The sequence below is a fragment of the Hylobates moloch genome, unplaced genomic scaffold (assembly GCF_009828535.3).
Source record: "Hylobates moloch isolate HMO894 unplaced genomic scaffold, HMol_V3 SCAFFOLD_2, whole genome shotgun sequence".
Lineage (NCBI taxonomy): Eukaryota > Metazoa > Chordata > Mammalia > Primates > Hylobatidae > Hylobates > Hylobates moloch.
The window spans coordinates 22,218,563-22,235,135 of record NW_026652277.1 but is presented as its reverse complement, the minus strand read 5'-3'; the positions used below and the strand labels follow the sequence as shown (position 1 = coordinate 22,235,135).

Below are 16,573 nucleotides of genomic sequence, written 5' to 3'. Positions count from 1 at the left end.
CTAGCGCAGGGGCAGCTTGGGACACTAGGTCATAGGGGACAGTGAAGAGACATAGAACAATGTCCAAGGGCTTTGGTCCATAATGATGGAGTTTTGCTTTTAAACACTTCTAAACATTTAAAATGTACCTTTTCCTGTCATTTAGTTTATGATAAAGGCATTGCAGCTTTTCCATTGGATTTGCTCATTTAAGTCTTTTATAAATCTAGAAAAAAAAGGTTATTTTTTCTTTTTTTTGAGATGGAGTCTCACTGTCTTCCAGGCTGGAGTGCAGTGGTGCGATCTCGGCTCACAGTAAGCTCCACCTCCCGAGTTCACGCCATTCTCCTGCCTCAGCCTCCCAAGTAGCTGGGACTACAGGCGCCTGCCACCACGCCCGGCTAATTTTTTGTATTTTTAGTAGAGACGGGGTTTCACCGTGTTAGCCAGGATGGTCTCGATCTCCTGACCTTGTGATCCACCCGCCTCAGCCTCCCAAAGTGCTGGGATTACAGGCTTCAGCCACCGCGCCCGGCCGAAAAAAGGTTATTTTCTTGGACTTCGTTGAGTTAGAAAACAATGCAGTGGGAATTAGAATTTAGGCAGCTACTAAACTTAAGTTTTTCTTAGCTGTTGCTTTCATTCATTTGTGTACACTTCCCGGCACACCAGTACAGATCTGCTATTTAGAGAGCGGCTTTGTGTGAAGATTGTCTTTTTCATGTCATTAAACCAAAAAGAAAAAGAAAATGACTAAAGCTACAGAATGAGTGTCATACATTTGTATTTCCCATGAAGGCAGAAGCAGTATAATTTATTTTTAATCTTCTAACAGTTCTTTTTATTACAAGAAACTCACACTGACCAAGTTATTAATAGTTAATATTTTTAGATTATGAATTACTTTAATAAAATTTTTTACATATTTTAACCTTTATAGTATACATACTTGGATTAAAACCTATATATTGGTTATTTGTGAAGGGTGTAAGCATCTACTTTTTTGTTGCCATTGTTTTTAGAGACAATCTTGCTATGTTGGCCAGGCTAGAGTGCGGTGGCATGAGCATAGCTCACTGCAGCCTTGAACTGCCAGCTCGGGCAATCCTCCCGCCTCAGCCTCCATAGTAGCTGGGACTACAGGCATGCATCATGGTGCCTGGCTAATTCTTGAATTTTTGTTTTGTAGAGATGGGGTCTCGCTATGTTGCACAGGCTGGTCTTGAACTCCTGGCCTCAAGCAATCCTCCCACCTCAGCCTCCCAAAGTGCTGGGATTACAGGCATGAGTCACTGTGCTTAGCCTGTAAGCATCTACTTCAAACAAACAAAAAGATACAAGTGTTTGCTTTTCTCTTGTAACATTTTCCTCCAGTCTTTCGTTAAGGAATGTTTAGTTTTCCTCAGTTGTCAGTGGTTATTAGTAAAATGTATTAGTTAAGCATTTCCCCCTTGCTTTGGGATCTGTTTGATGCAACTGGTATGTATCCTTAGTAAACATACTCTTGGATTTTTATTGATTAATCAGCAAATCTTTGATACTGAGAAGAATATTGTTTTAGCAATTATGGTAAGTAGCCCTTAGCGTTATCTGTGACCTATTAAAAAAAGTTTTTTTTTTCTGTTGGCAGTATATCACTATGATATTTAGACTCCAGAAATAGTGTAATTCAAGCAGTTCAAATTTACAGTTGAATTACAGAAGGATCCTCTTAGCTTTTTTGTTGTCTCTAATAATACCATTGATTAGAGGACTCTATAGTCTAATCCCATACATGGCTCAAGCACTTAGCTGTTTCGTTGAAATGGAGGCAGGGTACAAAACATTTTTTCATTTAAAAATATTCTCAATAGCTGATAACAGTGTCTTTAGTTTTGAAATTTATGCAGAACCATCATTAAATTTTTAAGCAGGTAATTATGGTGAAATAGCTTGACATCTGATCTGGATAATGAGGCTAGAATTTAATTGAGTTTTCTTTTTTCATCAGTTCCGTGCTTTCTAATTTAGCTGACTGACCCGTTGGAGTTTCATTACGGTTTTTTGTTTTTGTTGCTGTTTTTCCTTAATGCCTCAAGTAGGAGATCTGAGTGTATTACAGCTCAAGAAATCTAGATTTAAGAAAACTAATTTTCATCTGAGATTCTAGTTGCTGTTTTTCTATAATTGAAGCCCTGTTCTATTCCTGTGCCATGCTGGGTATTTTCATCCACATAGCTTTGCACGTAACACAGGTGAGTCTTTTTCTCACACACACACACACACACAAATTGGTGTATGAGGAGTGACAAGCACTTTTGCCTTCTGCCCTGTGTTTTGTCAACTCTGATCACTGCCCTGAAGAATCAACCCTGGTCTCTCCTCTCATTGACTCACATGATACAAAACTGTTCTCCCTCTGTGGCATCCAGGAGTACCCCCTCAGAGGGCATTTCAGCTGTCTGAGGTTTATGGCCCCCCATCCATGGAGATGGGTGAGAGGGGATAGGGCGGTGGGAGTAGTGGGATGGGTGGCAGCATTTGTGGTGCACATCGAGCCCAGGTCCTTGCCATGCAGTGTCACTTGTCATTCTCAAAACAGCCCCTTGACAGTGGTCCTGCCCCTACCCTAGTTTGATGAATGAGGAAGCTGAGCCCAGAGACGCTATGTGATTTGCTCAAAGGCACAAAGCTTCTAAATTCAGACTGGGGTGTCAGGCCCTCAGAGGGCACAATCTTAACTATTCTGACATAAACACAAGTTAAAAATACTTGTGTGAGTACAGTGGAGGCTTTGTTTTCTGATAATTGCTCCAAAGGAGGATTATAATTTTTAACAAGTGGTAAGATATAAACGTTAAACAGGGTTGACTGGCATTTTAATTCTACTTCACAGATATGTTGGGAGATGGTGATGTGGTAGAACACAGTGTGTTAGTATAGTTAAATATCAATTGAAAACCATTGTGAAGGATAGTCTTAGACTCATAAAGATCTCAAGGAAGATTGTAGCTCAAAGATTTGTCACAGCAAGGAATCCATTAGTAAGGAATTAGATGAGAAAGGATATTCTGGGGGGAAAAGAGGCAGATCTGAGGTCTAGCAGGTGGTTTCTGAGAAGCTGGAAAGGAAGAAAAGCAGGGGACCTAAAGACTGAAAAATCTTCATACTTTGAAATCTTATGTTCTTAAAAAATAAAAAACAAATATATACTGTGTTCCTGCAGTGAGCCAGAAGCAGACCCCACAGTGAAGCCCACACCCCCTTTCTATCTTCTCTTTCCATCCGCCAGCTTCCAGCCCACAAGAGTTTTCTCTAACAAAAATCTCGGATTTATTGCCACACTTCATTCACTCTACCTCAGAACAGATTTAAAATTTGAGGCCGGTTGTGGTGGCTCATGCCTGTAATCCCAGCACTTTGGGAGGCTGAGGCAGGAGGACTGATTAAGCCCAGGAGTTTGAGACCAGCCTGGGCAACATGGTGAGACCCCATCTCTACAAAGATTTTTAAAAATTAGCCAGACATGGTGGTCCGTGCCTGTGGTCCTAGCTATTAGGGAAGCTGAAGCAGGAGGATCCCTTGAGTCCAAGAGTTTGAGGCTTCAGTGAGCCATGATCACACCACTGCACTCCAGCCTGGGTGACAGAGCTAGACCCTGTCTCAAAAAGAAATTTAAGGTTATGAAGATGAGAGCCTGTGAATTAACGGGCTTTTCCATATGGTTCTTTTTCCCCTTCATCCACAAACTGAAACCTGTTTAAATTTGAAATCTTGGTATTAAAAAAAGACTTCTACCATAATCAAAACAACATTGACAGTTACAAATAACAGCTTCCATTATTTTGTGCGAGGCACCATATTTTTTCTCTCAGCTTCATAATCTTAATTCTTCCACACCCCTGTGAGGTGAGTGGCATTGTCCCATTTTAAAGTCAGAATGACTGAAGATCCAGGAGGCGAACTCATCAAGCATGGAGCTAGCGAGTGCGACCAAATCAGATTCTTTGTTTCTTGAATGGGTCTCCCTTGTCAGCATGACCTGTCCCTTTAACCATTGTGCCATACTTGGTTTTTTCCCATTTCTACCTCTGTCTCAGAGATTTGAAAACATGAATAATCCAGCAGTTTGGGAGGCCAAGGCAGAGGCCAGGTGTTCGAGACCAGCCTGGACAACATAGCAAGATCCTGTCTCCACACAAAATAAAAAATAATTAGCTGGGCATGGTGGTACACCTTCGTAATCCAGCTCCTCAGAAGAGTGAGGCAGGAGGATTGCTTGAGCCCAGGAGTTCAAGGCTACCGTGATCTGTGATCGTACCACTGTATTCCAGCCTGGGCAACAGAGCAAGATCCCATCTCTTAAAAAGAAAACATGTGCAATACCCATTGCGACTGCAATTTCCTCAGTCTTCTTGGGTGCCTCAGAACAGCTTCTTACCTAGAGATGCATTTTTCATCACACTGATGGTTTTTGGATTGTGCTAGGGGTTGACTGCACCTTTATTTCTGCCTCACTGGAAGACGACAATAAGCAGTCTGACCACAGGCCTGAGGCCCAGGAAAATTACTCTGGGCTGTCCAGTGTGGTGAGGAACCCAGATGGGGTACCAGGGGAGGCTGGGCCCTGGAGGCTCACCGTAGTGAGTGCGGCTGGCTAGTCCCAGTTGCCCCTTCCCTCTCTGCCCTTGGGCAAATTAATCACAGACAGCCCTGACTTCTGTAACTAAAACACACTTGAAGGTCAACCAGTAGACCTTCTTGTTAAGGGAATTGTCTTAAATGGTTGCCTCGCGCTTCCTTCCCAGAGCTGTTGCCTCATGCAGTCTCAGACAAAGGTTTTCTGTTGTTGCTTTGTTGTTTGTATTTGGCTTTGGTAGTTATTTCCTGGTGGAAGCAGGTTGGGGAGAATGAGGGAGAGCTGGGACGGATAGGGAAGAAGTAGCAGGCATCCCATTCACTTGTCCAACAAGTACAGAATACTTTCCTGAGCCCTCTACCTGCTGGGAGTCGGGAATGCAGTGAAAGCCAAAACCTTAGAGCCCCATTTGGGGCTGCCTTGCTTGGGAACGAGAGAAGTCGTTCAAATACTCCAACAAAATGAATGTGCAGCGTGGCCCCGTGTCATTGGGGAGGAGTGTGCAGTGCCCTAAATACCCAGACTCTGGGGCTGTGCTGCCGTGTGCGGTGCCCTGCAGCTGAGACCTGAAGGCACAGGAGGAAGTACCTGCCCCCAGAGAAGCCCAGGAAGGGGGCAGAGCAGGGCTCACATGGGCCCCAGAAGTGGATGGGGCCAAGCTATCCAGGCCCCCTGGGCCATGTGAGTTTTGTTTGTGGCACTATGGAAATGTGTTAAGCAGAACAGGACGTGATCAGGTTCACATTTTGAAAACTTCTGTCCTTTGCAGAGGACTGGAGGGGAGGTTGAGGCACCACTCAGCCTTTACCACTTCACAGGGACCTTCCAAGCACCCAGAGGGAACAGGGATGGGCAGGAGGGGGGAGCTTTTCCCTGTCACCACTCAAGCTGAGCAGGGCCTGACCTAGCTCCAGAGAGGCTTCCAGGTGTAGAGAGGAAGGCTAGGGAAGCCGTAGATCCAGGGAGCAGAGCCAGGCACCATGCTAGGCTTGGGAGGGGCAGCGGAGGTGGCGAAGGAGACCCTGACCCAGTCCTCCAGGAGCGCAGAGACCGTGGAACAACAGGGCAGGGAGAAGTGGGCCCACCATAAGCACCCCTGCCCCCACCATACCCCTCAAGCGTTGGAGAAGACGACTAGTTACTTATAATGCAGTATTTTTCAAATAGGCTTCTGAAACCCCAGGCCCACAGGGCATTCTGACGGGGAAGCAGGTTCCATGATCACAGCAGTGCCAGGCATGCTGCTGCTGGGCCGCCTAACCCTCCGGAGACCCACCGCGCAGAGTCACGTGTGGAGGGCCTGTGCTGCCAGCTGATTTTAACTCATTACCTTCCTCCTAGGGTTGCGAAGAAAAGGAGAGGGGAAAGCTGCTTTAAGGCAGCCTCCAGAGGTAGCTGATACAGAGCAGAGAGTACGAGCTCAGAACAGGCCCTGAATTCACCCCTCCTTGGATTTGAATCCTTGCACTCTGGTCCAGCTGCTGAGCTTGGCTGCTGTCTCACACGGAGAGCCTGCCCCCTGCCTTGGATCTTGTCACCTGTCTCTATACCCCGGAGTGCCCAGTTCTCTTCCACATCCACAGGCCCATGTATAGCGGAGCTGGTACCCGAGACCCAGCTCCCTGGCTGGCTTCACCTTGCTGGTGGAGGACTCAAGTGAGCCTTCCACCACTGTAGATTTCTCCCCGCAGCTGCCCCCACAAACATGATCCCAGCCAGGTGATCCTGGCCAGGTATGCCTCACAGCCTGACAGCTGCCGAGATTCTAGGGGAGGATGTGCAGTCTCTGACCGCTGGCAAGGAATCTGACAGAGGGAGGTGCAAGTGGAAAGTCGGTTCTCATGTTTACTGTAATGGAGTTTGGGGAAAGGCCAGGGGGATGAGCGGTGGCTTCCCCTCCTCTCTGGGACCCAGAAAGGTGAACGCAGGAGCCCCATGCTGTTTCCACGAGGCGTTTGCCTCTATTTTTAAATAAACTGGTTTCTCCCACTTTGCTTAAATATTTGAGTGTAAGATTTGTGTGATTTCTCTTTTCTGATCTCGAAACAAATGGGGAAGATGTAGCTGGCCCCGGGGGATTCCTGTTGGGAAGGCAGCAAAGTGGGAGCTCTGGCCAGTTTGCTGGGCTGAGCGGGATGCTGGCTGATGGAGAATTGCAGGCACCGGGAACCAGCTGGAGAGTGGGACAGCCGTGTGCCCAGGGGTCCTCTCCTCATCTGTAAGGAATCAGGGCTTCTCATTCAGTTTCGAGACAGAACTGCTTCCCAGCAGGCTGAGGAGAAATGGCTCTGCGGGGCTTAGCAAATTGATTTCATTTTAAGCCAGAACTTCAAGACCTGTGATTTTATCTGCTTGCCCTTTGTGTGAGGACATTTGCTTCCTAAATTCTATCAGCGTAGCCCAGAGGCTGCTCAGCCACTCTGCATTCCCTAGCGAGGTGGCGCTGAGTCCTTCCAGAGCCAGGACCGTGAACCTTCCTGGACCCCGAGCCCAAGGTCAGAGTGGAACAGGATCCTGTGCGGAGCCAGCCAGCCACGGGGTCAGGGAGCCAGTTGGGTCCAGCCCACAGATGGGCTGCCACTGTTTGCACTCAGCACAACCGTCCACGTTTTATGGCAACATTGGAAAGTTGTGCTGAATGTCTCAAATAAGAAAAGGGAAACAAATTGTGATCTGAAAAGTCAAAGAACTGGGCAGACAGGAGTAGCCAAACACACAGAGCTAGGTCTTGCCCCCACATTATGTTCTAGCCACGGCTGGAGGAGAGGGAGGACAGGAATCCTGGATGTGCGGTGCTTCCTGGAAAGCACACATGGAAAGCACCTTGTTGCCCTGGACTGGACTGCATTACTCACCAGACGTGGACACAGTGCCTTTGCTTTTACTTGTTTGCAACAGCGTAACAATCGCGTGCTGAATTCCAAGGTGCTTTCCTGAACTACCACCAGAGACTCCGCTGGAAGCTACTTGGGAGGTGCCTGGGTTCCCCATTAGCCAGTCTTAATCATTGGGAGGAACTTGCTGTCCCTCCCAGTCTCTCTTTGCATCTCTTACTGGTCGTGCTTCTTGCTATCTGGTGAAATCCAGCCACCCTCTGATAGATACACGCTTCTCTGCATCCAGTGTGGCCTTCCAGGGTAAACAGCCTGAGCTCTGAGCCAGCCTGAAGTGTGAGAATACACTTTAGATAGAGAAACAGCCCAGGAGGGTAAGAGCATCGTGAAGGAGGCACCCGGCGCCTCTGCTGCCCCACCCCGCAGCCTTCCCTCTGGGTGTCACCCAACTTGTCTCCTTTAAATGTTGGCTTTTACATTTAAGGTGTGGCTGACTCACCCTGTTGCCTCTGTACCCAGTTTCTGGCCCAGCTGAAGCTCATGGACTACAGTCTGCTGGTGGGAATTCATGATGTGGAGAGAGCCGAACAGGAGGAAGTGGAGTGTGAGGAGAACGACGGGGAGGAGGAGGGCGAGAGCGATGGCACCCACCCAGTGGGAACCCCCCCAGATAGCCCCGGGAATACACTGAACAGCTCACCACCCCTGGCTCCCGGGGAGTTCGATCCAAACATCGACGTCTATGGAATTAAGTGCCATGAAAGTAAGTTTGATTACTGTGGACCCTTTTTGCATGTGAAGTGGTTTGACTTTGGCCTTGTTTTCTACCAGTAATCACTACCCCAGTTATGAGGGTGCTGCCCGGCAGCACTCATCCTCCAAACTCCAAAGAAATGGATTTGGGGACAAGAGTATGTTAAAGGTAACTGTGATCTCAGTGCTGAAACATAAGGCGATGGGACCTTTGAATTCTGTGATGTTGAGGGAATACAGCAAAACCACAAACTATACTATACATATACAACACACCTGTACATATGCACATACACACTGGCATACAACACACATGCACACACATACAACATGCATGTACATATGCATAAACACACATGTTCACATATACACATACAAATAACATCAGAAATGCTTTAAAATATTAATACATTTTTGCCTAGTTATCTTTTTTATCTAAGTCAAAAGCATCATGAATCTAAGCTAGGCACATGCATGTGATCCTCTGTGACCCTTAGGTTGTCCTCTTGTCATTACCAACAGCCCTCTCCTCTCAGGGGTGTGAAGGGTGTGTGAAGCTGGGTCCTGTGTGTGGGGTGAGAATCTGATTTGCTGCTGAGTCTGGCTCTGCTGTCCTCCCCAGTGGAAGGGCCTATGGGCCTCTTCCCTAGAGTCAGATCAATCTTAATCCACTGTATCCAGGTGATTGGGTGCACCAGTTATTTGAATATTACATCTTACCTTAGCAACTTATCCATGACAAAACCAAAATATTTTTGTGATAGGATAAAAACAGCTTCTTGTTTTTTGAATAATAAAAACTGTGGCTCATCAGTTGTTTTTTAATCTCAAATGGCATATCAGCTGAGGATCTGAGTTCTGTTTTGTTCTGTTTTGCTCACCAAACTGTTTTCTTCAACACAAAATTAGACAGTCAAATGTACTTTTCTTACTGTTCGTATTTTTGGAAATGGATAGAAAATAGACATTGGAGCCAGGCGCAGTGGTTCACGCCTGTAATCCCAGCCCTTTGGGAGGCTGCAGCAGGCAGATCACCTGAGGTCAGGAGTTGGAGACCAGCCTGACCTACATGGAGAAACCCCGTCTCTACTAAAAATACGAAATTAGCTGGGCATAGGGGTGCATGCTTGTAATCCCAGCTACTCAGTAGGCCGAGGCAGGAGAGTCACTTGAACTCGGGAGGCAGAGGTTGCTGTGAGCCGAGATCGCACCATTGCACTCCAGCCTGGGTAACAAGAACAAAACTCTGTCTCAAAAAAAAAAGAAAATAGACATTGGAGTGGATGTATGCCTTTATCCAGTTCTGATACTGTATCCAATGAGAATTATGAACAGTTCTACCATTTGATGTAAAGGATTAATGTGCATTAATTAGTTCTACTTGTTTTATAGGGTATTTTTATTTTTTTTATTTTTATTTTTTTTTTTTTGAGACGGAGTCTCGATCTGTCACCCAGGCTGGAGTGCAGTGGAGCGATCTCGGCTCACTGCAAGCTCCGCCTCCCGGGTTCACGCCATTCTCCTGCCTCAGCCTCTCCGAGTAGCTGGGACTACAGGCGCCCGCCACCACGCCCGGCTAATTTTTTTATATTTTTAGTAGAGACGGGGTTTCACCGTGGTCTCGATCTCCTGACCTCGTGATCCGCCCGCCTCAGCCTCCCAAAGTGCTGGGATTACAAGCGTGAGCCACCGCGCCCGGCCTATAGGGTATTTTTAAATAGCATATTTCTTCACACCAAAGCAATACACAGTCATTAAAGAAAATGCAAATTAATAAAAAAGACTCCATTCCACCGTTGGATCTCCACTGTTGATACCCTGGTGTGATGATGTTTTTAGTTGTTAGTGTTGTTTCTTTTTAAATTGCAAGGGGACTGGGTCAGAGAGGCAAGCTGTCTGTTTAGTCAGGATCCGCAGGGGTGGTATAGAGTTTGTCTCTGGACTCCTTCCATCCGCGTTCCGTTGAATCCCCTCCCTCCAGCCTCACTTCTCCCTCCCTCTCTCCCTCCCTCCCTCCCTCAGCAGCAATGCTGGCCCTGGTGTTGTCACATGTCCCAGTCATTGCTCTCCTGTCTCTGCAGACTCGCCTAGGAAGGAGGTGTACTTCATGGCAATTATTGACATCCTTACTCATTATGATGCGAAAAAGAAAGCTGCCCATGCTGCAAAAACTGTTAAACATGGCGTGAGTATCTCCATTTTGTTTCCTTCTCTCTCTCTCTCTCTCCTGGCTCCTCTGTGTGGCCTGTAACTCAGGGATCACTCCTTTCTGCCACTGAGCTGCTTTCTGCTGAGCCATTCAAAGCCCTTTAGTGACGCTTGTTCCCTGGGGGCAAGTCATGTTCTGAGCGTAAGATGCAGAACCCACAAACGCTTACTGCTCACCGCTGCTCTTACCAGAGCTCTCTGTGGCTTCCAGCGAAGTCACTTAAACATGAACATCTCTTCTTTTTACACATGGCAGACACTAACAGGCATGCGCATCACTAGGATGTTATACAAATTCTTTTTTGTTTGAAAAATGTTCCAGAGATAAAAATGCAAAAGATAATGAAGTGTTTTAATATGAAATATTCAGAACTGAAGCATGATTGTCTGCTTAAGACACTTTCAAAATATACAGGATTAATATTTCTTTTCTCCCAGTGAGTTGTATTTTTTCTACTACAGAAATCTTTTGAGTGCAAGATCAAAGTTGCATAATATTAATTACTCACCGTTAATGTGCTTGATGGGAATTTTCACTGCTCGAGCCATATGTTAAGCTGTTTTATCCCCCATGAGAAGCCTATGAAAGAGATACTAGTGTACCTGCTTTTGTCAGCTGGAGAAACTGAGGAAGACAGCTTCAGGAGTAACTTGCCAGGGCCTCATACTAGCAAGTGGCAAAGATGGGATTCCTCCCCAGGACCCAGCCCCCTCCGGGTTCTGTGTTCATGCTCATCCCCTTGCCTTGCCTGCAAGCCCCTCCTGCCTGGCCCAACTTTACAGCTCGCCGAGTTCCATGCTTGCATTGCAGGGTGCCATCTTTGTTTTGCAGAGGTCCTGAAAGCCATAGAGCCCACCCCACACAGATGAATGTCTTCCCTGGTTTGTTGGCCCTGGAAGAAGAGGTGCTTCCCACAGACTGTGTAGAACTAATCAAGATTCACCAGAACCAAAAACTCACTTGAAACCTCTTCTTTTCTGTTCTAAAATAGAAATCAGCCTAACAAACACCGTATTCTATTTGCCAAAGAAATAGTTGTCACATTGTCAATAGCTATGGTATTCCTGCTGTGTGCAGAGCACAGACTGGGACCTCACTGCCCCCGAGCACGTCAGTAAGCGAGGGTGCCCCAACAGAAATTTTTGAGTACTCTTTTTAAACAAACGTCCGTACCAGGTGCACCACCCCCATTCCGTCATTCTGAGGCCAGTTCAGGAGGGTGAGGGAAGGGTCTTCAGAAGCCTCCATGGTCATTCTGATGCTCATCTCTGGTTGAAAACCATGGTGTGTGGCAAGGAGAGAACTGGGGAGGAATCCTCGTTTGACCCTTCCCACTTGTATGACCTCAAGGGGACACTTTTGGAGCTCCTGTTTTTTCACCTCATACGGAGATCCTACTGCCTTGCTGATGGGGTTTTGCCAGAGATACAAGAGTTGTCTGGACAAATGCTTTGTAAATGTCTGTTCCCATATTATACATCCTATGAAACTGGAGTGTATCCTAGCCAATATGGCTCCACGTTCATCTCCCCATAAGCCACCAGTTCACCTCCATAGTGTGCCACACGGCATAAAATCACAGGTAGTTTGCTAGAAGAAAACATTACTGTCAGCACAGGAACGCTGTGTTAAGCTGCTGTTGGGGACCATTCTCTGCCTTCAAGCCTGGGCTCCTCCATGCAGCCCAGGCCTGGAAATATTACAAGTTCCCCCGTGAACATGGGTGTCTAAAAACAGCACCTGCTCACTTAGCAAAACTCCGTTCTTGCCCTTTGCAGCTCAGGAAACTGGCCAGTGACTCCCTTGAGTGTGCTGGCCTGCACCCTGCATCTCATCATGGAAAAATCCCCCACTGCGCTTCTGCAAGGGGCCAGGCTTGCTTGCTCTCTGTAGGGCTCTGAAAGGGGAACAGTGGCACCCCTGTGTGCTGCTGCAGAGGGAAGTCAGCTCCTTCCCCCGTGGGCAAGATGGAGCCAGCAGTGTTGTGCCTTACCTGGTTACGGTGCAGGGAATGGGCTGGGGGCAGCTGTCCCAGAACCTGTGGCTGCTGCTATTGCCCCTCATGTTTGAGCACTGAGCTGGGTGCCTCTGTCCAGAAACGAAGAGGGGGTCCTGAAGAAATAATGCGGTTTTAAGTCATTGTCATTAAGGTTTACCTTTCACCAAATGTTGATGTCATTCTCAAGGTGGCTCCAGTCTGCCTTCTTGAAAAGTGTAATATAAGTATTGTTTCCGTGACTTCTGAACAATTCCACTGTTTGATAGTAAGCATCCCAAACTTGGCCCATTTGATTTTTTTTGTGAGTTGCAACATCCCCAGTGTGTGTGGTAGCATCTGGTGCTCCTGTCGCGCTTTGTCTCATTTGCAGATTTCTAAGAACCTTGCTTATTCAACCACGAGCGCCAAGATATCTTGAGTGATGTTTTTCAGAGCAGAGACTGCGTGGATTTGAAAATTGCTTACTGTATATTCAGTTGCCATTGGAAATAGCTGTAGATATTGAGTAATAATTTGGGGAAATCATAAATACTTTGTCAATATTTCCTTTTTTAAAAACTGCCCAGGCTGGCGCGGAGATCTCCACCGTGAACCCAGAACAGTATTCAAAGCGCTTTTTGGACTTTATTGGCCACATCTTGACGTAACCTCCTGCGCAGCCTCGGACGGACATGAACATGGGATGGACAGAGGTGGCTTCGGTGTAAGAAAAATGAAAATCAAACTCAGTGAAGTACTCATCTTGCAGGAAGCAAACCTCCTTGTTTACATCTTCAGGCCAAGATGACTGATTTGGGAGCTACTCGCTTTACAGCTACCTGATTTTCCCAGCATCGTTCTAGCTATTTCTGACTTTGTGTATATGTGTTGGGGGGGGGCGGTGAGTGTATGTGCGTGTGTGCATTTTAAAAGTCATAAATTAATTAAAACAGATCCACTTCGGTCAGAATGTGTCCCAACAAAGACTCTTTGATTCCAGCTATGGCCGAATGAGTGAGTGAGTGAATGAACACACGTGTGGGGGAGGGGAGAAGGAAGTGCATGTCAGGCACCGTGTTGGCATCACACAACAAACTGTGGATCAGTTTTTTTTTGTTTTTTGTTTTTTTTTTTTTGGAGTTGAAAGATGTGAGACAGTATTCAGAATAATGAAGATAATAATAATGATTATTATAATAATGATGATGATTCCAAGGAAAAAACCTACAGTGAATGTTCCCCTTCTACGCCGCACACAGACACTCCCTAACACTGGTAACCTGAGCGCCCAGCACTGGACGGAAGAATGCTGGCGTCTCCGTGTGTACTGGTTCAGGGTTCTGGCCCCAGCCTTGTCAGGACCCCCTGGTGTCCAGAGCCCCCACCCCTACCCCAACAAGCAGCTGATGCGCCAGTGATTCTCTATACATTTTTCACCTCGGCCAATATGTCCAGGAAAACTGCTTACTTCTCTTTTCTTGCCTGGAGACTTCATTGTTACACCCTTACGTTGCAATATAGGAATTAATGCTACAACATAAAAGTAAAGCTTACCTGAAAAGTGCATAGTTTGGGGCAATGGTATCTACATCTCCCACTGTGGGAAAACCAGCAAAGCATCAAAACTCTCAATTCTCCTGTTACCGAATGCAGATCTGAATTATAAGATGTTTATGTTTGACCATTGTTTCAACAATGGGATTTTGTTATGAATTATCCCTTTAACTGAAACCCTCAGTTTTACTGTTTACATTATTAGGAAAACAGGGATATCTTTTGAATCTAAAAATTTGATGTACAGCATGTGAGTTTTGAAGTTTACATGTAAAGTCACAGTATAGGTGAAATAACGTTTGTCATATTTTGAGATGTATCCTGCAGTCATGTTTTTACGTGAGTGTTTTAGTCAAAGTACATGGTAGACAGTCTTTCACAATACAAGGAAAAGGATTTTTTTTTCCTCCAAATGTACATTTATCAACCTAATGATTTTTTTAAAAAGAGATTTCGCCCCAGTCTGGTTTATGAAAGTTCATTGCCCTAAACTGTGCTGATTGTTTTTAATCAAGTTATAAATTTCCAACCTAGATCATGCATCTAACAACTCTCCTGCATTTTCCAAAAGGTGTTGAGCTTAAATATTAGTCTTGCTTAGAGTAGGTTATCCACTTATACGCTGCGCTAAAGCCGTGCCTTTGAAACTCCTTGTTTAAAACGTGATATGATTTTTTGTGGGCAGTTTCAGAAAAGAAAACAAAAATCTACCCTTTAATTATTACTTGCAACTCAACAGATCTCCCTCCCGTACTGCCTTTTCCAGGAACTTTACTTCAGGGCTGTCCAGATTGCAGTTGTGCCCAGTGTATGTGGATCTAGTTCACAGAGTCTTTGGAAGCCAGCAGTCACGCCCTCCCTCTACTGTCCACTGATTTTACATAGATTTGGTATCCTCAGCAGACGATGTGAACACCACTGTAACATAGTGTACAAATTCATATTGTATGTATTTAAAGTAAAGTAATCCGTACTATGATTTGGTTTTTCCCTGCACCATTAATTCTGGCATCAGATCAGTTTCTGTGTTCTGAAGTTCTACTGTGGTTTGACCCAAGACTACAACCATGAGACCCTGAAGTAAAGATAAGGTACACATACATTATTTGAGTAACTATTTCCTTGGGGGCCAATCTGTGTATGCTTTTAGAAGTTTACAGAATGCTTTTATTTTTGTCTATAACAGTCTGTCATTTATTTCTGTTGATAAACTATTTGGACAGAGTGAGGACGTTTGCCCTGTTATCTCCTAGTGCTAACAGTACACTCCAGTCATGAGCCGGGCTTTACAAATAAAGCACTTTTGATGACTCACAAGTTGAATCCTTTTTTCCTCTGTCCCAACTGTGTCTCTCTGTTCCAAACACATTTTAAATACTCAGTCCTGACAGTGTCTTTAGCTAATCCTTGAGGAAATAAAAGTGGAATTGAATCTTTTTAGTTTCTAGAGCCTTGCCTTCAGTTTGGGAATTATTTTATCAGTAATAACAAACTTCCACAACACAACTGACTTTGCTGCAAGATGAACAAGTAGAGGAAAAGAATCTCTTCCATGAATATCCTATAAAGTCATATGTTTTGTTTTTAGCTTTGATACACCTTATTTCTATCTATCTGTGTCAGCATTTTTTGAAACTTCCTTGGGATACCATTGATGGATAGCAGACTTACGGCATTCCGCTTGGTGCCAGGTTAACACAGACAGCTTGTCTATAGCACTTGCTTTGATAACTCATTTTTCTTCTAATGCAACTGATGTATTATAGCAGGGGTCCCCAAACCCCAGGCCACAGACCGGTACTAGTCCATGGCCTGTTAGGAACCTGGCTGCACAGCAGGAGGTGAGCAGCTGGCCAGCATTACCGCCTATGCTCCGCCTCCTTAGATTAGCAGCAGCATTAGATTCTCATAGGAGCGCGAACCCTATTATGAACTGCACATGCGAGGAATCTAGGTTGAGCACTCCTTATGTGACTCTAACTAATGTCTGATGATCTGAGGTGGAACGGTTTCTTCCTAAAACCATCTCCCCAGCCCCCTGCCAGTCCGTGGAAAAACTGTCTTCCACAAAACCAGCCCCTGGCACCAAAAAGATTGGGGACTACCCCGTATTAGAGAATAATTTGAGCATAATGCACTTTTCACATTGCTCATGTGCCGTTTGGTCTGCAAGGAACATTAGGTGAATGCAGAGAACTGCACTCAACTGAACTGAGCTGCATAGGGAAACACAACACACCCACACTTCAAACATCTCCACCTCACTTCAGTGCCCGTGATTTGTTACACTCGTTCATATATGGAGTTACACGTTTCCACCTGATATCAGATCACCTTTCTCCTCTTTACAATACCCAAGAGCTGCCATCCTTCTAATGCCCACAACCACAGGTGTGCCTTACGTCTTCAAGGTAACTTGCCCTATTTTGATATTTTGAATATTTCCTAACCAGTTAGCATTTTTGTAATTGTGCTACTGCTTTTATTAGATTTCTTTTTCTTTTCAGTGTGTGACTCCTTACATTTTGGGCTGTTGTGGCCCTAGTCTCATTTTTCCCAGAAGTTCTGTGATTTCCATTGTGCAGCTTTGCCTAAAGCAGTGATTTCTAGGAACATACATGTTGCATTATTGTAGAATTGACTGTGGT

The 16,573-nt window shown here is 45.6% G+C and overlaps 1 protein-coding gene across 2 annotated transcripts in view; it reads left to right on the top strand.

The window, feature by feature from the left end:
* The window catches only part of PIP4K2A (phosphatidylinositol-5-phosphate 4-kinase type 2 alpha), a 180,218-nt gene extending 164,976 nt beyond the window's left edge, over nucleotides 1-15,242 (top strand). For both annotated transcript variants that reach the window (XM_058432231.1, XM_032169558.2), the window contains 3 exons: nucleotides 7,951-8,194; nucleotides 10,266-10,369; nucleotides 12,959-15,242. In XM_058432231.1, the coding sequence (XP_058288214.1) occupies nucleotides 7,951-8,194; nucleotides 10,266-10,369; nucleotides 12,959-13,039 (429 nt within the window). In that variant the 3' untranslated portion in view covers nucleotides 13,040-15,242. The remainder of the gene's footprint in view (nucleotides 1-7,950; nucleotides 8,195-10,265; nucleotides 10,370-12,958) is intronic.
* The last annotated feature ends 1,331 nt before the right edge of the window (nucleotides 15,243-16,573 follow it).